This window comes from Pinus tabuliformis, chromosome X (genome assembly GCF_031772625.1).
Source record: "Pinus tabuliformis cultivar Carrire ecotype Pingquan chromosome X, CPIR1, whole genome shotgun sequence".
NCBI classification, from domain to species: domain Eukaryota; kingdom Viridiplantae; phylum Streptophyta; class Pinopsida; order Pinales; family Pinaceae; genus Pinus; species Pinus tabuliformis.
The window spans coordinates 769,864,519-769,889,043 of record NC_142308.1 but is presented as its reverse complement, the minus strand read 5'-3'; the positions used below and the strand labels follow the sequence as shown (position 1 = coordinate 769,889,043).

Below are 24,525 nucleotides of genomic sequence, written 5' to 3'. Positions count from 1 at the left end.
GAATTTTGAGCTGGTACGAGCTTTTTTGCATTAATCCTGAGAAGATTTCCCTTACCACCAACACCTGCCATGCACAGAGTTTGAATATATTTTCAAATTCAATTTATAGTTCAAACATTATTACCATGTCGTATCAAATTTGATTCCCTCAAGTTACAGACTTCTCATCAAGGGAAAAAACAACAATTTGAAAAACAATTTAAATTTTACAGAGACTAATTCAAATTGCAGTTCAGAATCCTCTCTCTTTCCATCTTCAATGGAAGTTTGCACCGAGAGACACAAAATGTTACCCACTTTCCAGCATACATTGACAATCACTAGACCAAACAAGTTTTGTAAAAATTACACAAGCAAAATTGATTCTGCTCCTTAACCTTGCATTGATTGCCAATCCCACTACCTTAGATCAACTTGCCACTTGCCATCAAAGTTAAGTGGGCAGTTAATGGTAAATCAACAAGGGATACAATCCATTGTTGCATAGGGACGGATTCATGGAAGTCTTACCCGAATAAGTGCCAGGCTGACAGCATACCTTAACAATCATTAAAGCACACAACTTTTGCAAGAATCACACATCAGCTAAATTGATTCTGTTCCATCAGCTTGTGTCTGCTGCCAATCCCACTACCTCATATCAACTTCCCATCAAAGTTCAATTGGGTATGGTAAATCAACAACAGATAGGAGCCATTTGTTGCATAGGGATAGAATCATGGATTGTAATCGAACATAATTGTTTGCTCTTCACTAAAATTACAAGTTTCAAAACCATTGGTCATAATAGAACACACAGTATGCACAATATCCTATGTTCCACCAAGTTTCCAGGGCAGCAGAGTGTGTGAGTGGAAGTCAAACAAGATGGGTAAATGATGGAATTCATCCTCATTCATCTTCAAGGCTTACAACAGGAAATTGTGGATTCAGAACTTATCAGTTATGGCTAACATTTTGCTTCAGAATTCATGGTTCTGTCAATTCCAACTCCAAACATCAAATCTATTGCACTGTGACACTGATCAATCTATGGCTCACCTTGAGTCTCAACAGTGGTTGTGGCCTCCTCATCCTACACTAACTTCCCCATCAGTTGGAAACTTTTAATCATTGTTACAGGGGGCCTTGAATAGTTTCTTAATGGCCGTAGAACTTTGCTTAAGGCAGAAAGTCAGAGCTCTTATTTTAAACCCTATTTGCACAGTATAACTTGCTAATAATTTATCCTCTTTGGTAGAAAACAATGATCTTACAGTAATATAGAATTTCCCTAATCTGAGGGGAAATATTAGGAGAGTGGCTGATACAGGAGTTTTTCAATATGCAAATTTAGTAATGATCGTAGCACTAAAGCCTTGACAATGTTTGTTACACTAAAACCTCAGCAACAATCATTGCCCCAACTTTTTTCTATGCAAGCCTCTTGGTGCCAGAATTCCTACAATTATGCCAAGCATCTTAGAAATCAGTTTAGTAATCCACAAGTTGTGCCCACTATGCCAACTCACAACCAAGAGGGATCACATAGAAGACACATTAACCATGAAAGTGGGCTTGGGTTCTCGCCATGAAGACCAAATGTAATTAACTAGTTACTATTAGTAGCATTATTTTATGAAATATAATAGCAGCAAGAGATCTCCAAAGTCAAAAGAATAAATAGATACAATATTGAGTTGGTTCAATGAATTCACTTCTATTGTTGCATTCTTAATAAAGGACTCTGATCCAAATGCAACGGTCCATAATTCAAACAAGACTAGATTTGTATTGTTTTGCAACTGGCATGGAAATACATACTCTAAAATCTTTTCTCTCTAAACAAAGTGCACCAAGGTCAAGAGGACGCAATTTTCAGATTTTTTTCATACTCTATAATACCTTTCAACCATGGCCTAAAGAACCTGTGTTTTATGTTAATATGACTTCAAGGACTGTACTTAGTTATATCAGAAAATTGAGAGAAGGGTTACAAATTGGTGCACTAGGTGGTTGTTCATAGGAGAAAGGCTTAGTTTTGTTAAATCGATATTGGAAATAGTTCCTGTTTACCAGCATTCATTAGCTTACATTCATGTGGAGATGTTGGAAAAGATTAGAATGACCTGCTTCCATTTCTCATGGAGAGCTAAAAAGGAAAGAGATAGCATTGCCTTAGTATAGTGGAAAAGAATAGCTAAACCCAAGGGTGTTGGTGGGTGGGGTTTGTAAGATAACAAGCAATTGGCAAGGCACTAGCAGTGAAAACTTAGCAGAGGCTTATTTCTGAGGGGTGGCTGTGGTAGGCTGTTATACAACATAAATATCTGGATCTGGAATGAACGAGATTACCAGTAAGGTATATTTCTAATGTTTCTCCGGTTTTGAAAGCACTTGTTTTAACTTTTATCATTTCCCTTGGTGGGTAAATTAGCTGGCCTAGAGAAGAGGGGATGGCAAAAGAGTTAGATTGTGAACAGACCCTTGGGTGGGCTGTGGAAAACATCAAACTCGACAACAGATGATTCAAAATATACTTCAAGAGCAAAGCTTTAATCTTCACTGCTGATAATGCAAAGCTATTAACCACTAATATTTTGGAGAAAGGCTGGAAGAAAACTAAGCATGTAAATCTGGTGGTACCAGATGCAGTTTCATGGAAGCTATACACTCACCAGCTGATTTTATCCTTTGTTAGACTGGGGGATAGATATGATTCCTTTAAATGGTCTAAAAATATTGCTACAAATTATTTCACTGCCAGACTAGGTTATAGAGAAACATTTGGTGATGAAATTGGTGAGAAATGTTTAGTGGTGAAAGCCCATTTGGAAGGTCAGATGAAAACACATGTTTACATGTGGCTTGCTTTAGCCAACAAAGTGTTTCTGGGAGGTACTGCAGAAATGAGCATGGCAAGGTCCTAGCCTCTTTTCACTTTGCAAGTGTAATAGAGAAATCTCCTACTCATACACTGTGCATATATAAGGAGGTATGGAGATACTGTGGCGGGAAAATATTTTAATCAACTGTATGAACTGGTTCACTAACAAAGCTTTGAAGAAGTTTTAAATGGTTCCCCTGTTTGTCTCCTGGGCCATTTCGATTGCCAGGAACATTTTCTATTTCAAGGTCAGGAAGCTCCCCCTTCTCAGGTAAAGCACCAAATCATGTATGTTTATGATGGCATCAAGCGTACTCCTTTGGTTAAAGTTCTTATGATGCAATCTGGTTCTTATTCCCCACTGTCAGCAGGCTAAACTTCTGGTCAGCACTTTCATGGTCTGCACTGTTGCTCACATCTATAGGGAGTTGAAAACAGAAGCAGAAGACTTACCAAGGAAAGCTTTGGACCAGAATGATGGTGTTTGGGAAATGTCTGAATTAGAAGGAGAAGTTGCACAGCCTCCTTGCATTAAAGCCATATCTGACTAGTTTATCTTGCAGCGCTAGGTGGACTATCCAGAATAGACTTTATGCATTTCTAGGAAGTTCTTCAGTTCTATTTTTGAACTTCTGAAGCTCAGTTTGAGCTCGCCTCTAAATTTGATTTGAGACTGTTATGTATACACCATATGGACAGATCTGTGGATACTTGGGACTTAGTTTCTGAATATATTTTGTGGTCTTTTCAAGCATCTAAACCATTTTAATGGTTTCCCTTTGTAGCCGCTAATAGAGAGTGGGTTATACTGAGGGATGTACCCAAGTCAGAATGTAAACTTTTTTCCTCTTGAATATAAATTACAATTTTTTTCTTTAGATTAATAATAAAAAAAAATTAAGTACACACACATAAAAGAGAAGAGTATATTAATTAGGGTAAAGGATATTGACAAATTATCCAATGGCTTTGTCACCAATATAGATCATACTGAACCATAAACTACATATACTCAACTATACATATTACAAACCATAGTCAAGCATTTAGAAAAGAATATAACACATCATAAGTTGAGAAGATCATCATCCATATGACCACAGCGAACCATAAAAACGATAGAGTAAACAATAGAGATCATATAATGATCAACCGGTCTAGTTCTTCGTGTACCAGGGTTGGGTAGGAATTTGTTTTCCATAGAACAAATTGCAATTGCAGATCACCACATTATACAATTCAAAGATGGCAAATGTCTTGTGAAAAATAAGAATAATGATATCCTTTCAATAAAAGATCTATAAAAAAACCCATGGAAAGTGTGTGTAAAACTCTGATTCTGCAAATGAATCTCAGATATCTCGTAAACTAAAGATATGTCATAAATGTATTGGAAATTTGGGTTATGACTTATGAGGTCTCAAAAGTTGAGTGGATTCTGTTGGTTTACCTGTTTTTACTTCAAACAACTTCTATGAAGCGTGTGTCTATGGTAAAAAAACATAAACAGAAACTTGACAAAATTCTAGCACATAGAACTAATAGAGTCTGGTTTATTCAGCATTTTTATAGAAGCAGCATAGATCCATCTTAAATACGGATCTAACATGAGCCCAGAGGAATCCAATTTCTTCACATTCAAATTTTTTTACAAGTCGACATACAACGTCACACATCACACTGGGCTATAGAATGAACCTCTCCTCAATAAAAAACCAGCGTATATCCATCTCTACTCAATAAAAAGAACCAACATAAATCCATCTCGGCTCAATAAAAAGAATCAGCATAGATCCATCTTAAATAAGGATCTAACATGAGCTGAGAGGATCCATCTTAAATCAGGATCTAACATAAGCCGAGAGGAATCTAATTTCTTCACGTGCATTCTAGGGCTGTAGAATAAACTTTTCACATCGAGCTGTAGAATGAACTTTTCGGCTAAAAAAATTAAAACATTTTTATAGAATAAAAAAAAAATTAAAAAGATGGCTAATTTCTTACTTGTTTGGTTTGAATTGATTTGATTTTCGCATCATAATTTGTAACTTTTGTTGTTATGTAAAGATTAAAAAGATGGCTAGTTTCTTACATGTTTGGTTTGAATTGATTTGATTTTCGCATCATAATTTGTAACTTTTGTTGTTATGTTTAAGTAGTATTTAGTAAGAATATGATATACAACATACATATTTAAAATCAATTACCAGCTGATTGAACATTCTATGATAACAAAGACTCTCATACTGTTGAAACACAGCATTACTGTATGATTCACAAAATTCAACACAGTGGATTGAGAATTCTATTGATAAAACATACTCTTCAGGTTGAAATTCAACATCACTGTATCGCATACATAAATCAACACAAAGTTGATTGAGATTTCTATGATAAAACATATTCTTCCAGTTGAAATGCAGCCTAACTGTATCACATTCCCACCTGAATAGCGAGAGGATACTACCCTTAATGCCAGCCCCAGTGATAGTCGACATTTAGTAAGGCCCATGTGCGTTGCTTTTGAATTGAAGAAAATGCAAGGACCTAATAATTTACAATTTGCAGCTTATCATCAGTCACAAACAAGCAAACGCTGACCTTCACCTTCAGGGCCTCAGGAGTACAGAACCAAAAATGAAGCTCACTAGTGATCGGAAAAAGTTGCTTTCAACGACATGGAGATGTCTGACGAAGGCATATTGGTGACAAAAAGGATCCAGATATATACAATATTAACCAATTTTGCACATAAAGCATCACAGATCTGGTTTTCTTTGAAGATTGATTAAAGCACTTTGCGAGATTTGTGGCAACACTTTTGCAGTGAGTTAATGATGAGCTTCCAGCAATAACCTCGCTGTCATCTTCCATCAGATCCTTCGTAAGATTCGGCCGAACATCCAGAATTCGAATAGGTAATGGTATCTGCAATCAGAGGCATTGAGAAGATTTTAGTCCAGAGATAATGGAGTATAATTTAAGGATTTCAGTGTCAGACAGAAATTGCAGTTAGTTAACTGTATCTGCAATCAGAGACAGTGAGAAGCTTTTAGCCCAGAGATAATGGAGTGGAATTTAGGGATTTTTCAATAGCAGACAGAAATAATAGCAATTCTTAAGAACAATCATGATCTCTGGTTAAAGCAGACATTCTGAATTTTAGAAAAGGCCTAGTTTGTATCAGAGAACGCAATGCAGATTAATGCAACAGGAATTAATAAAAAAGCCTATTCCTAGTCTATACATTTTCATGAAGCTCTTGCTGGGTTTTTAAGATTTTATTTATTTATTTTGAGTTGGAAAAGGTCAGGACTTGACAGCACATTGTTTATTGTTATGGAGTCCCACACAGGACCGCTTACTACTATGAACAATGAGAAACAATGTCTTTGCACAAAGTATCATCAAATCGCACAGCTCCTGGGCACCCCTAACCATCGGACTGACTGTTATCTACTCAAGTGGTAGAACACCATAAATAATTACATGAGTAAAAAATATGCTTACAAGGTCTAAGATGTATGCCCATCAGTATCAACAGTTATAACTGCAAAAACAGTAAGAGGAAGGCTGATAAAAGAATAATGCCTATGGTGATGAGGAATTGCAGTGAGAATTTGGGTGGTTAATAAGTTTGAAGCTATGTTTGAGCCCTGAGACTGAGCCAAGACAAAATAATAATCAATTAGGTAAACAAAAAGAAGAACCCCTCCAAGGATTTGCAGGGACTTCTGAAAAAACAATAGAAGTATGCCTATCAAGATCTACAAGAACCCTTGTTAATGCTGAAAACATAAGAGGAATGCCCATCGGGATCAGCAGACTAGCCAGAACAAGCACTATTGCAAAACAAAAGAGGAATGAGTATATGAACAGAGCAGGGATGCTACCACACTACTTACCACTCTACAAGAAAAAATGACATTGGTGAGGAGCGAAAATTGTCACCATAAGCTCATTGGTGACGGTCAAAAGAGTGTTCGTCACCAAAAACTGAACGTCACCAAAAGTGGTGTCGCCAAAAGTATAGGTGTTTTGGTGACATTCAAAATCCGTCACCAATAATGATTTATAATGACGGATAGCGACCGTCACCGTTTCATATGAGCAATGGTGACAGACCATAGCCTCAGTCACCAAAAACTGAACGTCACCAAAGGTGGCGTCGCCAAAAGTATAGGTGTTTTGGTGACATTCAAAGTCTGTCACCAATAATGATTTATAATGACAGATAGTGACCGTCACCGTTTCATATGAGCAATGGTGACGGACTATAGCGTCAGTCACCAAAAACTGAACGTCACCAAAGGTGGCGTCGCCTAAAGTATAGGTGTTATGGTGACATTCAAGGTCTGTCACGAATATTGATTATAATAACGGATAATGACCGTCACCATTTCATATGAACTACAACGATTTATTGTGATGGATATTTCATTGTCGTCACTATTGGTGCATATATATGGTGACGTTCATTGACCGTCACCAAACGCCGCATTGTCAAAAGTATAGGTGTTGTGGTGACATTCAAAGTCAGTCACGAATAATGACTATAATGACGGACAGTGACCGTCACCATTTCATATCAACAACAACGATTTATGGTTACGGACCTTCCATGGTCATCACTATTGATGCGTATATATGGTGTCGTTCGTTGACCGTCACCATTTCATATTTTGGTGAGGGTCAAAAAATGTCACCATAAGCTCATTGGTGATGGGCAAAAGAGCCTTCGTCACCAAAAACTAATCGTCATCATTCCATATGGATATCAGGGCACGATGGAATCGAACCACCAACCAACTGCTTGTAAAGCAGATGCTCTTCCATTGAGCTAGCACCCTTTAAATAATTAGACCTTGAAACTTCATAAATTGTAAATTCAACAACTTTCAATAAATTAAAGTCTCGAAAATATTTTACTAAACAAGCAAAGCAGCGTCGAACCTGCAAGTCCCTACTTAATGGTTATGGAACTTATGAAATGTGGGTGGAGGAAAAAATAATTACATATAAGAAAATCAATATGTTAAGTTGAATACTCAATTAGAAGTGAAACTTTGAAGACATTTATAACCTATAAATGACCTATAACTAGCAAATGCACCAAATATTGCAAAAGAAATGTCATAAGTGGATAGCATATGGAAGAAGAGCATTGATGAAGACAGATGCAATATGTTATAGGTTGAGTGAAATAAAAATCTCAATGTTGTTGTTGTTGGGTGTTTAGATATTTGAATGATATCTAAACTTCTGTGCAAATGTAACATGGATCTCCAGAAACCATGAACGGCATAGGATATATATAAATATATTCCCCCTTCACATAAACTAACATGCAATTTAAAATTTCACAAGTCCGCACTCAAAACACAACAACAACCAACAAATAAAAAAAATTGATGTGAACAGAAAGCAATAGCTTCACCTTCATTCTTAAGCTACTTCTATTTATTTGAATTTGATTTGTGACATTCTTTATCTAACAAGGAAACAAAATCATCACTAGTATTAAATTCATCCAACACGGACTTTGGAGATCCCACTGACATCTGCATTTTTGTCCAATGCCTGAAAACCATGGAGATCCATGTCAATAGTAGAATACGATGTGTGCCTGTTGCTCAAGAACACATTCCTTATTAACCATTGTTACCTGACAGAAACCAAAGAGAACACAATATCAATGTACACAAAATCCCCTACAGAAATATAATCATAACTTAACTAAGATGTCTAAAAGATGTTTTTAATTAATAAACTTTGTATTTGGAAATTATGTTTCTTTAGATTTAAAAAAGACTACGTTGTAGAACACTTCTGTCTATTTATCCAGGCAATTATATAGTAGCATATGTCACGCGGTAGCAATCTACAGCACCTAAAGTAAAAAGACATTTTCTCAAGAAAATAGATTTAGAAAAGAGCTTTGAAAACTATATGTTTGTCATCAAAGCTTTAATTAGTTTAACAACAAACTAGTTGGAATTTGAAAATAAAAAATATTTCATAGGAAACGAACAGGAAAATGGCCAAAGTCGTTATTCATACAAATAAATCTAGAGTCACTATTGCCATTGCAGATAACTGAAATTTGGGCAGTGGTCTAACAATTAGAGCTTATTTGCAAGGAAGACTCGTCAATATCATCATTTTTTTCCAGGGTTTGTTGTGTCTCTAGATCGAGATCAGATAGCTTTCTATTCTCAAGTTCTACCTTTCAAGTACTTATTTTTGGCTCACCCTTTAAAACACAATTCTACGACTCCATTTGATTTTGTTTTGTCAAGAGAATTGGCAGGAACCTTCCCATCCTCTATTTTACATCAATCAATAACCATCCATCAGTGATATAAAGAATAACAAATACACAACAAAGGCCAAAGATGCGCTAGTTGTATACCTATGTTCTATGACTCCTCTGACCTTACTGGTGCAAAGAGCTCACCCTGAAAAAATAACGTCCACGTGGAATTTACAAAACTTTTTTAAATCAATTAAAATACGAACATCATTTTAATCAATAAAATCTCTGACTTAAAATAAAAGTGGCCTAGAATTGAATGTTATATCAACCATGTCAAGTAACTAACATCGGGTGAGAAATACAAGCCATGCATATTGGATTAGTGAAATAATTGATCTGATGAAGCTCAAAATCAAACAGAGGACTTACAACTAAGAAACGCAAATAAATGACTTACAATTAAGACATGAGGTTGCCCTTTCAACCATGTCGTTAAATGACTCTTCTTTATGTCACAGAACATTAAACTTTTTCTGATACCAAGTGGAAGTGGTATTGTAACATTAACCACTGATAGAGTTTGTGTCCACGACTACTTCTCAAGATCCACTCCATTACCATCATTTGGGGCTAGATAAGATTCGTGCAAAAACCATCAACATGAAAATGAAATCTACATCCTTGTAAAAAAAATGGGAGGAAAAAAAATCCACAAATTGAAACAGATTGTAGGATAACTCATTCCTGCAACATGATTATCTTGTCATGAACAATAAAAAAAGAAATCAGGAGAAATGTAATTTTTGCCACATTTTGCCAATCATTTCCTTTTGCATATTCTATGAGCAATTGATGAAAAAAGTCAACTAAAACTTGTCAACATCAGGATTATAGTAAAACATAAAAGTACTGCTCCAACACATATATAATCCTAAACATAAGTATCTATACATATAAGTATTTATTGAGATCATTGTATTTTGTGAAAATATGGAAGTCAAATCTTTGAATTAACACAATTTATGGTACCACTGCGTTACGAAGTCCATTCATTCGAGTATTTACGAAGTCCATCCAAAAATTTCTTCAAGGTTCAAAGTTCAAACAATTAACATGTAGCCTAAAAAAGCTCAGATTTGAAAAGGAGATAACCCAAAAATGTAGAGTATATATCTCACATTTATATATCCTAATTTCTAGACATTGAAATGACACTTTTTAGCATACTATTGTGAATTCAGCCTAAAATGCTATAAAAAAGTATTGATGGTTATTTTTGTTAAAAATGGAAACTAGGGCCAAATTCCACTTTGAACAGCTCCTTTGGGGCTAGATAATTGTGGCATTGAATTCCTCTTTTTGAGAGGACGAAAATTGATCTAAATATCATCAAATTTGGATAAGTAGAAGTGGAATTTCGAATTTATGTTTCTCTCATGTAAATTATTTAGGTCGGCCTCAACTATATGTCGGCTTAAGAAGATCATAAGTCACATCCCCTCAACTCCACTAAATTGTATATATAGAGGAGCATTCCCTCTCATTTGGGACACATCAATCAAAAGAAAAAGATATCTTTGTGGCAGCGAAGATTAAGGAGGATAAATTCAACTACAAGTTAAGGGGACCCATCAAACAACCACATAAGAAGGTACACTTATACGTAACATAAGTTTCATTTAGATTAAGGTGCGTGAAACACTTTCAAGCTAAACAAACTTCAACGGGAAATCTCACACGTGACATACTACAATTTGACAATTAGCAGTCGGCATTGTTTCTCCAAGTCCATAACTGAATGATTAATCATTCAGAATTGGTTAAGGTGCAAAACTTACAAATTCACTTTAAGGACACTTCTTCCATTTAAAGAGTCATAAAAGCTAAATTTGAATTAAGATGTCACCAGCCAGAAAAAGTATTAAGCGCTCAATAATCCAACAATTGTAATGCTTTCAAGACCTTTTAAATATTCATAACAGTGACAATCGTGAATCATTGGGATAATGCATTCCATTAAATTATAATCTGGGTTGTGCACATTATCTATTGGATGTATATAGAGCTTTACAAGCTGAGTCAGTTTATTAGCGACAAACCAGTTTCATCAACATTCAGAAAATGAAAATGATGATAGAAATGAATGAAAGGAGATATCTACCTTGCAGGATAGTTTAGAAACCAAAGCGCAAAATTATAGAATTTGGACATATCGTTAACCACACTTTTGGGACTTTAGCTTCCCAAATATTCACTTTCTTGTCATCCACACCCTCTACAATGAGGGACACTTTAATAGCTGTCAAAGGTTTAGAGTTAGAAAGATTATGTGAAAGTTCCTGTAGATAGAGATCTTGCTCCCTTATTTCAATCACTGGGTAAAACTGCAAGTCACACATCAAAAAAGATCGATGTTACCGATGTGAGTATTTATTCCTTTAGGTATCATGAAGTCTGTGGGTGCTACACACATGCATATGTGTGTGTGTAATTAAGCCTATAGGTTGCATGTAAGCCTTTCAATGCTCTTTACGCCAGAAGTATTCTTACAATGGTCAATGGCTCGTAGGTAAAAGCATTGGATAACAAAAATCAATGTTGGATAAAGCGAATAAAAATACCAACTGCAGAACAGAAGATGACAACCCCCAAAAGTTTGCTACCAAATCTGCATTTTCTAGTAGACCTCAAGATATACAGTAGTTGCAACTATTTGCACGTCATAGTTAGGATAGAAAGAAACAAGGATAAATTACAAGTTTCCATCACTGATTGCATCAAAATGTTGATATGATTATCAACGCATAGTGATAATGGTTGTAAGGTGACAAGAAACAATGCATATCTAATTCACAAATTGTACTTATGTATGCTTCAACACTGAACTCATAGGCTTGTAATTGAACTCTTACAACCATCAAATTAATTCATGCACTATCAAGAAATACCATCAATGATATATTTCCTTATAAAAGATTATGCCTCATACCTTGAATTCGACCTAGAGTTTAATGCACATTCCAATCATAAGAAGTACTAATCCCAGATAAAATGGGCAACTGAGTTAGAGACTACGCTTTTCCACCTAGCCATAGATTGGGCAGCATTATGGTCTTTCTTGTTGCCCAATCACCATCGAGCCAGATTCCAGGGCATAAGGAGGTTGCTCAAGAACAAAAACAATCAGGAATCCAAAAAAAGATCTCCACCCCGGGCTATCAAGGGGAAATGTTGAAGATGCAGTTGAACTCATCAACAAAATGCTTGATTGGGATTTTGTGTCTTGGAATGCAATCATTTCAGCGTTTTCCCAGCAAGGCCACAACAAGGAGACTCTGGAGCTTTACTTTTAGATGAAGCTTGCAAGTTTAAGGCCAGACCAATTTACATTGACAAGTGGTCTAAATCCATGTGCCAACTTGACGTGTCCCCAGTGTGGTGCGCAAGTTCAAGCTAAGGTAATCAAAGTGGGATTCGAATCAAATGCCTTTCCAGAGCTTGCTCTTATTGAAATGTATGTTAAGTGTGATAGAAAGGAGGATGCAATCCAAGTGTTCGATCACATCTGCGTGCCTAATGTTTTCACATGGAATTCTTTGGTTGTCGGATATGCCCGATGCAGTAGGTTAGAGCGTGCAAGGTAATTGTTTGATATGATTCCTGAGAGGGATGTGGTCTCTTGGAGTAAATTGATTGGGATCTACACCCAACATGGGTATAGTGAGGAATCCCTCCAATGGTTTCGTGAAATGCATAGGTCTAGCATGAGGCTGAATTATATTACCTTCAATAGTGCCCTCAGTGCTTGTTACCTTACACTCCATTGAGCAAGGAAGACATCTACATGGCTTGATAATCATAAGTGAACTTGAATTGGATGTATTTTTCGAGAGTTCCCTTGTAGACCTGTATACTAAATGTGTTGGAGTATAGATGATGCACACCTTCTATTTGATAAAATGGTTATGTGAGATGCCATTTCATGGACATCAATCATTACGAATTTGGCACCTTAGAGAGTGCACACCAATTATTTAATATAATGCCTACAAGGAATGCAGTTTCTTGGAATGCAATGATGGCAACATATGCCCAAGTTGGGTATGGTGAGAAAACCCTACATATTTTTAGAGAAACGTTTTTGGCAAGAATGAAAACAGATTGGGTCACCTTTGTTAGTGTTTTAAGTTCATGTGCCCATTTAGCGACTTTGAAGTAGGGCAGGCAAGTCAATGTACACACTATCAGAAGTGAACTCAAGTCAAAATAGGAAGCCACCTGACTTGAAGACTACCATGCACATCGAACTGGTGGGCCATGCAATCTGGCGAAAGCTAGCTGCTGCGGGGTTTGAACCTGCAACCTGCCAACGACAACACCCGCATATGAGTTTGCAACAAAAGTGGTATTCCAAGTGAGAGATTAGAGTTTGCAAGGGAAGTGTTTGTTAAAATTCCACTAAGAATATGCGTTGAGGCAGTACAAATGGTCTCACTCTCAAGTTTGCTCCCCAAGTTTAACAAAGGGTGGATCTGCTGCACAAGTAGCACCAAATGCCTCTATATTCAGACATTCAATTTTATTTCAAGTTGCTCAAAGCTCAAACATAGCTTTGTTCTTATTAAATATCCACTTAAGACGTCATATGATTGTCGCGTCTTATCAATTTACAATTTGGCACATAGCAGTCGCCAAGAATGTTTACGAAGATCCAAAATCATTGTAGCCTCTTCCATCTTTTTCAAAGAAAACTTTCACCAAGTTGGTAATATTTCTATTTCGACAAAAATGAAGACCCCCTCTTCGGGTCTATAATGTATTTTATTATTGGAATGATTCATGGCTATTGTCAAAGTGTTGCAATATTTGTCAGATTGGTAAAAATCTGTGCAAAATAAATGTTTTATTGCACTAATTGCATAGATATGGACTTGAATTCCATCTGCGTCAATGTAACTCCTTCCTGGTTCTGGTGCAAACAAACATATTATTAGAGTGGCACTTGAATTCTGGCACTCGTATCAAAGTGGTGGTTCCCTGATATTTTATATTGTGAATGGGTAACTGAAATATAGGACTCTTGACCCGCATGCAAAAATATTTCATTTCAAGGATTTGGTGATATACCCAATGTATATATTGTAGACTAGGATGTATACGCAGTAGCTGTCGGGATTCGACAATGAGGCACTAGTCATGCCTTCATGACCCAAATGCAAGAAGTTTGAACCCACATGTCCAAAATGTCATTTTTGGTATTTGGATAGATATGTAGTATATATATGTAGTAGGCTGAGTAAATATATATATCATATACTCGGTGGTTGTGGACATACAATGAAGTACTAATCAAGCACACTATGAAAGACAGGCTACTACAGTGTCTAAGCAATTATTCAACCTCTTGTCTTGTCGAGAACCAAGAAAAAAAAAAGTATGAACAAAGAAATTGAATGCATATATATTTTGAGCCATGATTGTCCTACTTTTGGGTTGATTTGATACGGACCATTGTAGACTTTGCAATCGAATGGAGTAGTGAAGCTGAAAGGGGAAGTTTAGAGTAGGTAATGAGCATAGGATGAACGCTGCCATCATATCAAAGGCAAAATCTTCCCATCGCAGGCTTCAAAACCAGGTGGATATACAAAACATACATGCGTATTTGCTTTGTTATTCTGGGAAGTATATATTGTCTTAGCATGCCTTAAAATGATGTGGTAACTTTCAAGACAAATAAGTATTAGCCTTTGCTATCTTGTTATTCTGGCCTTTTTGGGTTCATGGCTGCCTCTGGTCTTCTCGATTAGAGTGTTTTCTAACATAGCACAGGGCACAAGGAAATGCAGTGAAACTTGTGGGAATGCCTCAATTCCATATCCTTTCTATATCAATTCAAGGCATTGTCAGCTGGATGGATTCAAATTGCAATTCTATAACAATACTGTGAGGATTTAAGTGAACAACCTTTACTATAAGTTTCTCATCAGATGGGATCATCATCAATCCTCTCTAATCTTCCTATCCTAAAAACCTCAAGGGCTTCAGTGTCAAAGGCATGAAGAATTATGCAATTTCTGTCAACAACTTTCTCCAGTTATTTGACTGCAAGAACACTCCAGATTTTCTGTTGAAGTGCAATATTCCTTATATGCAGAGCTGCAATGAGCAGTGCATGTTTGATAGGACATTTTGCTATCCCTTTCTGAATGAGACAATATGGCACCATGGAGATGATGACTTTGCTCACTTCTCCTAGTTGCAATGCCAGAGCTTCATTAGTTGGATACTCACACCCATATTGACCCATTTGGATGCAAAGTATCGGCTAAGTGGGAATTGGGTGTTATGGGCACTTTTTGATGATGTTCACTATGACCCCAATGTGGTCTATCAATATGCAGTAGATGTAATTGACAATGTGAGGTGTGCTTCTAAAGATGGCTATCAAGGAGATGAGTTCTGTCAAGGCACTGGATACGTAAGAGTATGCAAAAAGCATGGTGAGAAGTCACACGATAAGGACTGTCGAAGAGATCACAATGCAACAAAGAGAATAGTCCTTGCGACTGGGCTTGTGGCTTCGTCAACACTTGTGGCAGCAAGTCTTATTGCACTTGCTTTACACAGACAACATAGATAATCTAATTTTTGAATTAGACAGTCCAGGGAGGAAGCCAACTTGCAAACCTTCTACCTATGCACTCTGAAGAATTCAAACTTGATCTATTCTCTTATAAGATGTTGGAGAAGGCCACTAAAATCTTTGCTACTACAAAAAAAAAGTGTGGACATAGTGCTTGTGGGACTATATCTGCTGGGAGGCTTACTGATGGTCACCTTGTTGCTATAAAAGGGATCCATTTTGGGAGTTCTCATGGAGTAGATCAACTATTAAATGAAATTAATATCTTCTCAACAGTGAAACAAAATAAAACTTAATACAAATTCTTGGTTTTGTTTATTAACTGAATTTGTCTCTACTTGAATTGAGGGTTTATATATACTAATGTTGATGAAGCGATGATATAATTGCCTACATTGTTTACCTTGTTGTTAAAGTATGTTAGAATTCTAGAACCAAGTCAGTAAGAAGCAGAGTTCATCTCTGTTCTACCTATGATTATCATATCAGGTTGAGTACTCCCTACTTACTGTTGTTATTCTGCTAGTATCAGATTCTGCAAATTAGTGTTCTAGAGATTAGATTATTGCATACAGGGTACAAGAGCTATGTGCCATCATTTGCAGAGCAATTCATTCAAGCAAGATAAAGGGTTGTGAATGAGTTGAAGTCATCCACTCATCGGGTAGTGAACAAATTGGATAAAAGAGAGCAGCAGTCAGATTCTCAGTTGGAGCACTCTAATGAAAACCATAATTCCCTAGACTCTATTTATTCTCAAGCATAACTACTGGATCAAATTCAAAGGTTGTACAAGATAAAATGACAAATGTTATAGATCAGTGCAATTCCATTTTTTTGAGCAATCTCATCAGATAATTGGCATTTAATTTAAGTTTCAAGAATAGTAGTTTGATATGCTGAAGACTGTGGACACTAGTATGGTTGATCTTCAAAAGTTCTATGTAAGATTAGGACAAGATATAGGGTACCTTCAAAAATTAACTTCACAGATATAAAAGCAAATCACTGAAGTGGCTAGCACTGTATCATCTCAATTAGACAATATTCAAAATAAAACAGATGACATTGGCAACGCAGTGACTTTGTCATTGGGTCAACAGAAACTACTACTGGATGACCAAAGTCTTGCTTTGCAAGGCCTTGATACTCATACACAAACTCAAGCTGAAGCATTTGAATAAAGCAAGTATCAGTACAACAGCTTGCTGATAATGCTTGCCAGCACTAGCTTTAGTTCACTACTTACCAAGAGGAGCTTTAGCCAACTCATAATTGCCTAGCACAGAGCTCCTCTATGGTTTTGTCAACCCAGGAAGAATTTGAGTCAAAGAAAGCCACTATGGTCATGGCTCAGAACAAGTTATCTTCATTGCAAAATGCCATTCTTCTTGAATCTCGGGCTATTAATACCATCTTCTTCTACTTGATTATGATGTTTGTGCTCTATATGTTGATAAAAACAAAAGAAAACCAATAAGGTCAGATGTGTTCTGTACTCTGTACTTTGCATATCATTTGCCATTGAGCTCATCACAGCCCATTTTAAAGGCAGTGTCTTTCACAACAACGCTGGATTGCCTCAGAGACATTTTATGTAAGAACAACATTTTCATATACTCTTGCTCTCTTGGGAGTTCAATATTTTTGACTCGTATACCGTCAGCAACAATGGAACCCAAAAGACAGCACATAAACTTTTTTAATGTGCTAGATATTGAAAGGCACTCTTACTAAACATTTTGCACTTCAATGTTGCCAAGTTAATATACATGTATATTAGGAATATAACACCCCATGGGATCACCATCGCTGATGCATTAACACTCATGAAATTGACCGATAAACTTCTCTTGGGAGTTCAATATTTTTGACTCGTATCCAGATAATGGAACCCAAAAGACAGCACATCAATTTCTTGGATCACTGGAACCACAAAACAGCACAATAATTTTGATTAATTAACAATATATGACAGGTTTAAGATTCCTGTGGGATGGAATATATGGTTGTAGGTTTCCTGGAGAATTTACCAGTGTTCATCCTGAAGATGAATCCAGTTGAGGATTCAAAACATCAACCATTCTGGAAGATGAACACTGGTAAATTCTCCAGAAAAAGCTACAACCTAACAATGAATGCTTTGCTAATTCATCAAGAGGCATGATATAAACAAAACGTACAACATGACAGACTCAACACATACAGAAGAATGGCATCACATGATTGACAGGTTGCAGATCTGTATGTGAAGCATCTCAAAGGCACAAAATCGAATTGCGTACAACATACTATTTCAGGTTCTATATGTTTCACAATGGCATTTCCTCTGTGTGAATCCTATGGCATATACAGTCAACCCTATAGGATGACTTGATGCCTAATTTTCCCCACACAAGAATTCTTGCAAAATCTATTAAAATTTTCAAAATGATACGCTGACTAGAATAGGGGCTAGATTTTGCTATAATGTGCCCATAACAGATCAAGGCACTAGTCTTCTTTCCTTGTTAATAAAAAAAAATCCAAAATTATTCTCTCTTTTACCCCATTTTGTTTCATTCTGCAATCTAGAATTTACCAGAAAATTTTACTCGACATCAGAGTCTGTTTGAACCATAAAAATCCCAAAAAATATATCATAAACTTGGCTCTACTTCCCTCAAGCAAATCATGTGAAATTGACCTAAAAATCCTAGGACATTTTGCTTGTAGGGGCCCTTGAAGTGTGCTTTGTTGAAAGATCTTAATAGGGCAAAGATGGTAAAAGTTATAGACCATGAGGGTTACTCATCCACTAGGTGAATAAATATTCACTTATAAAAGTTCCCTACTTCTCAATAATCATAGAAATAGACTTTACATTCTCAATGCCAATGAAAAGCTAATAAACAGTGTGCAGATTTGGCTTCCATAAATGCTTGTTATCTCTTTTTAGTGATATGTTATATAATTATTTATGTTTGCTTGGAATTTTTGCATAATTGATTATAAGTGTCATACTATGGTTTGTTAATATTCTGAACAAATTTTTAAGTAAAATGATTAAATTGGTTTAGATGTACACTCCAACATGCACATGCAAAAAATATAACTAATTAGGTCACACATAAAGCTAATGGCATTTATGGAGTCTTGCAAAACTAAAAATCAACGTGTATCCTAGGGTTTAGCAAAGAAAATTACCTTAAGATGTTGAAAAGAGCATCGAGGTCCACCAGGCTTTGTCGTAAATCTCTATAGAAGAATCCCAAAAACTGTAAAACCAAGGTACAAATTATAAATTTCTTTGATCACAATCCAACAAAATTCAAATAAATTACATGAAACACCATTTAAAGAATTTGTATCCCAAACAAAATGGGTAACTACAAAGAATTATTTTCATAAAATGTAATAAAGCATCTAACTTACTGAAGTTTTTTTATTTCAGATTGTCACTTTTCTTCTCATAAAATGTAATAAAGCATCTAACTCACTGAAGTTTTGATTTCAGATTTTCACTTTTCTTCTCATAAAATGTAATAAAGCATCTAACTTACTGAAGTTTTGATTTCAGATTGTCACTTTTCTTCAAGTTTTTATTTTTTAGTGTGAGAATGTATCTGGTCATTGAATACAATGGACCTGTATGTTATAAAAGTTTATTTTAGTGCCAGTGTGGACTGAGGATGGAATGCTATTGTTTGGTTTGGAAGTGGAACCTTCCTTTCACGATGGGAATGGATAGGGTATTGGTAGAAAATTGGTTATTCATTATCATATAAATGTGTTTTTTGATTGCCTGTGGGTATCATTCTAACAATGATAAATTGAAACTCTGGGGCATCACACCTGCTTCATTGCCAAACCTGAAAAGGTGCTTGTGTCTAGACAGTTTATAAGTTCTAGAGAAAGCAAAGTTTGTTAGGATGCTTGTTATCATGCAAAAAACAAGTTATATGGTACTAAAATTTCTTCCTTGAGGTCAAGTAGAGATTTGACAATAAGCTATTTGAAGCTCCATGCCCAGGATATTTTAAAGAAGATGTATAAGTGTCAAATGCCACCATTCCAGAATTGGAAGTACCAAAGGAATCTCAATTCTAAAAGCATTTCATTTTTGAAGAACTTCCATAGTGATAACAATAACATCCTGCAAAAGATCCTAACATGCATCCACACAAACAAATCATTCAACAAGCAAGATGTTAAGTGCTAGAATAATGCAAAAGATTATGAGAGATGCTCCAGAAATGGTTTTGATCTGCCATGTTATAGTTGATATACCTTGGTAATAATCAAGTAGAAGTCAAGTGGAGGCTTTCTCAGGTTAACACTATTGAGTTTTGGTATGAACTGTGTAAAAATATTTAATCGGACACATTTTGCTCGAAGATTTCACTTCTTTGATGATAAGTGAAATGTTAACTCGAAACAAGTTAGATTAAAACATCTTCACAGTCCCAACAAAAAACTCAGATAAAAGTAGTGGTAGTTATATTAGTAATAGTGTTGGTTACAATAATTAATCTTCACAAAGAGTTATAAAGTTATGACCCCTTGCTAAGATATACAAGAAAGCATATATGCCTTGGCTCTCATTGCTAGTGACCCTCCATCAGTTGACCTATATGGATTAATTAAATAAAAGTTTCAACTTCTACTTGCTTTCCCATTGTATGGGACTTGCCAGTTCTAATAAAATGAGTGGTTGTGGACCTTGAAGGTACACCATATAACAAAATTGTGGTTATTAGAAGTTCAAGGTCTTTCAATTTGTTTTATTTGTGCAGATTTAATGCCATTGAATTTCAGGATGTAATCGAGTACATGGTGTGCATGTTAGCCATGCTGACTGAAATATACGCTTAGTAAAGAAAGACTAGACAAATACAGACTTGCCTGTTTCGCTAAACATGTAGGATGTGAACATGTAATAAAGGGTATTCTAATTGAATCTCGGGGATTGATTTGAATCATAGAAGGGCTTCATCTGCTTGCAACTGATGTTGCATGGAGCCAAAGTAATGGTCATCTTCTTCACAAATTTAACTGTTGAAATTTTGTTAACATTGGAGACTGGGGCCAAATTCCACATTGGGCAGGTCTCTTGAAGAAGATAATTATGGCATTGAATTCATCTTTCCGAGAGGACCAAAATCAACCTAAAGTTAATCGAATTTGGTTAAGGAAAAGTGTGTTTTTGAATTTATGTTTCTATCATATAAAATCATCAAGGTCGGCCTCACCTATATGTCAGCTCAATAAGCCCAAAAGTCACGTCTCTTCAACCCCATTGAATTGTATATAAAGAGGTGCCTTTCAACCTCATTTGACACAACTCAAGGGCTCTAATATATCTCTGAGGTAGCTGCAGCTTGAAGGAGCTAGGAGGACAAGTATTGGGTAAGTTTTCGGTGTGTTCTTCCTTCCATAGGTTCGATCTTGAAGCAGTATGGCAGTTGTAGGTCAGGGCAGAGAATTTTGGTGAGATTTCTCCTCTATTGAAGGATGCATCTTCTTGTAATCATTTCAGGAGGGCCGCAAGATTTGTGAGTCTTGGACAGGGGGCCGAAAGGCTGTTCTAAGGAGCAGAACAGGCCGCAATACAAATAGACATGAAACCTTGATGGAGGCTATTTGTAGCACAGAACCTTAGATCAGGTTTGCCTAAGGAAGGACCGCAGCAAGTGTCTCAAGATATGGGCTAATCTACAAGCCCTAACTGCAGATCTTCAACCTCAGAACTCGTCAACTCTTTGACCAGGCTTCACTGCTCAATTTGGGACTGTCTTGTCCTCTTTATAATCAGAAAAGGAAGCCGCTTGAAGCAAACCAGGACCAAGCTCATTTTGGAAGTTGGAACCTGTTAGCGCTTGAGATTTCACCCTAGGCTGAGAAAGGTAAACCTTCAAGGCCACATCAAACCATTCAGCCTCGTAGCTAGCCCTACGGGGCAGGAGAAGGCTCTCTCCGGTCAATCTCGGTAGATCTTCAAAGGGAATGAGATGACCAACAAGTTAAACACTGATATTAGGCTAGTAAACTGATTTAGGAAGGTTGATTTGGGGTTTTTTGGAGTTTTTGGTGGCAAATTGAGGAACTGCAATTTAGGGTGCGGGGATTTGACACAGTTTCTGCAGGGGGATCTTTGGGGCAAGGTAGGAGCTTGTATTGATGTCTTTAGCTGAAATGGATGATCAGGAAGAAAGATAAGAAGGCTAAAGAGAGCAAACAATGGATTTGAATTCTCTTTAGGCAGCAGAAAACATAAAAATTAAACAAATTTGAAAGCAGAGCATGGCAAGCATGGATTCTAACTTTATCACTTCATTTGTTTAATATGCAGCAGTATAGAAAGAAATGAATCACATAACAAAGCTTACGATAACATGAAGAGACACACCATCAACACAATGAGTCCACAAGAATCCCAAAGATGACTGCAAAACCCTGGTCCTCCTTAGCCAAAAATTGCAGAGATACAAGTGAAATAATACAATGATAGCTTCTCCCTCAAGAGTCCCACCATGAAAATGAGTAAAAGAGTGCATAATATAGATGATCTAACCTCTCTCCCCACCTCTAGGGGTCGAGCTCCCCTTCCTAGGAGCTGTTTGAACAACCTCTAAACTAAGCACTACAAAATAGGCAGTCAAAACCACTTGCCTCTAAAAACTTGGAAACCAGTTCATACAGTCAATTTTACCCTTTTACATGAGAGAAACTTCTAGAAGAGTAAAACAATAGTAAAAGTATCTAAAAAGTGCCACAAGTACAGTCAAGAGGACCACCATCGACCTCAGCAAGTCAAACTGGAGCTGAACTGCAATTTCTGGGCTGAACTGGTCAAATCTGGCAAAAATTTCCCAAGGGGTCGCGCACATCCAGCTGAAAGGGTCGCGCACTTTGGAGCCCTGTTTGGAGGCCTTCCCGGTGTCAGAATGAGGTGCAGGATAGCTCGTTGGAAAGGTCTCTGAGTCTACTTTCCAACCCAACCGGAATTTTTGGATTTGGAGGTCATTTGCCCAGTCAAAAGTCAATTCTCCCAAGACTACTTCTGCAGCTCAAAAAAGGGCAGAAAGTCAAAATTTGGCTGTATTTTGACCTTTTGGAGACCCAAAACTCCATGAAAACTCAAGCTAATCCATAGGCATGTGTAACTTTGCATGAAAAATCCATCAATGCTGAGTTTTCGCAAAACGGAGCTACGAGGACAAAGGGTCTCACCGGGGGTGAGACCCCTTGAGAAGCCAAAACCTGTAAATTGCCCAAAAAATTCACAAATGACAAAATTTTCTCCAAATTTCTTGAAATTTGGGCTGGGAGTCCCCAATCAAGTACCATGCTCAGTCAAAGAGGCTTTGGCCAAAATTTGGAGTGGATCGGGCGTTTTCCTTCGTTTTTGTGCTTTGGCCAACCGTCCTTGGAGCACCTTCGTTCTCGCCGGTATTTTTGACATTTCTTTAAAACCATGACACCTGTGCAAAAAGTGAAGGAGGTTTTTCTTCCTTGGCATGTTGTGGACAAAAACCTCTCTCAGTTTTGCAAAATTCATCTCTGATTGCTCTGAAACATTGTTTGAGTGCGACTTGTCCCGATGTGTGAAACAAGGAATTTTGTCGAAATGGAGCGAAATGAAGGGGATAGGGGGCTTCTAAATTCTTGGGGAAATTTTTGGAAGTAGGGAGGGATGTTAGGAAGTAGGGGAAAGTGGAATCTCAGAGATTGAGTGAGGGGAAGGGGTCCAAAAGGGCAAAACACAGGCCAAACCTAGAAAATTGCCAAGTTGTAGCTAGAAACTAGGGTTTGTGCAAAAATGAGGAATTTGGCGGATCTAAGGGATGGGAAGTGTTTGATAAGGTACTTTAAGGATAGGGGAAGGTGTATGAACATCAGGAAACAAGTTTTGCCGGTGATTTGGCCGCCCAAGAGAAATTACCTCCAAAACCCTAGGAGAGGGAAATGACCTTGCCAAGGCACAACTGAAGCATGAACAAGGTGTACAATGACTCATTAGACACTGAGATGATAATGAAAACCCTATGAATGATGATAGACTCAGCTGAATAATGACATGGACCGCCATTTGGACAACTTTAGAAGGAGTGAAAGCAAACCCTAGACCTAATGCCTAGTGACCAAATTTTTCTTGAAGACTCACTGAAATGACAAAATTTGACCTTGACACTTCAAAATCACTTTGTAAGAGCACATTTGATCACTGGAGGAAGGCTGGAAAGACTGACACTAACAGAACCTATTGAGTTGCAGCTTTGAATACTATAAGTTAAATACTATTATGAAGACCGACACTAGTTACATTCTTCAACACCTACAATCAACACATCTACACTAGTCATGTAAGAAAATGCATAGACTAGTATTCAAGTGCAAAGGAAAACACATAAAATCTTAAATGGGAACAATTTTTGCTGCAAGCTAACAACAAACAACCAATCCAGCCTTCTAATATCCCATCTGCACAACTACAAAACAAATTCACCAATGACAAAACTCATGGGAACTCATTCAGTGTAAAAATGTGATTGGAAAATTTAACTCCTATAATGGCTCTTCACAATCTGAAGATAATGGCCTCCTTCTTGTCCATTGAATTCCGCAACTTTTCCTTGCCCAGAAGTTGCGAATCGAACTTGGTCAGTGAGTGCTCCAAATGAGGTCGAGTTGTTGTCTTTATATAGGAGTTTATGCCCCTTAGTTAGGTCGACTTGTCCAGTTTGAGGCCGACTTGGTGGAGGAGAACTAATTGGC

The 24,525-nt window shown here is 36.9% G+C and overlaps 1 protein-coding gene and 1 pseudogene across 36 annotated transcripts in view; one reads left to right on the top strand and one right to left on the bottom strand.

Annotated features, from left to right (window-relative positions):
• Positions 1 to 5,040: 5,040 nt before the first annotated feature.
• LOC149142127 (uncharacterized) overlaps positions 5,041 to 24,525 on the bottom strand; it is a 169,734-nt gene continuing 150,249 nt past the window's right edge. For 6 of the 36 annotated variants that reach the window (XR_016265232.1, XR_016265210.1, XR_016265208.1 and 3 more), the window contains 4 exons: positions 18,955 to 19,025; positions 9,279 to 9,324; positions 8,408 to 8,531; positions 5,041 to 5,794 (listed from right to left, as the gene is read on the bottom strand). Coding sequence is in view for 9 of the 36 variants with exons in the window: in XM_089453031.1 (XP_089309157.1) it covers positions 5,537 to 5,794; positions 8,408 to 8,467 (318 nt within the window). In the remaining 27 variants the exon portion in view is untranslated. The other 30 variants (XR_016265214.1, XR_016265230.1, XR_016265219.1 and 27 more) reach the window with 18 other exon arrangements.
• Positions 12,476 to 16,827, top strand: LOC149142130 (probably inactive receptor-like protein kinase At2g46850; annotated as a pseudogene).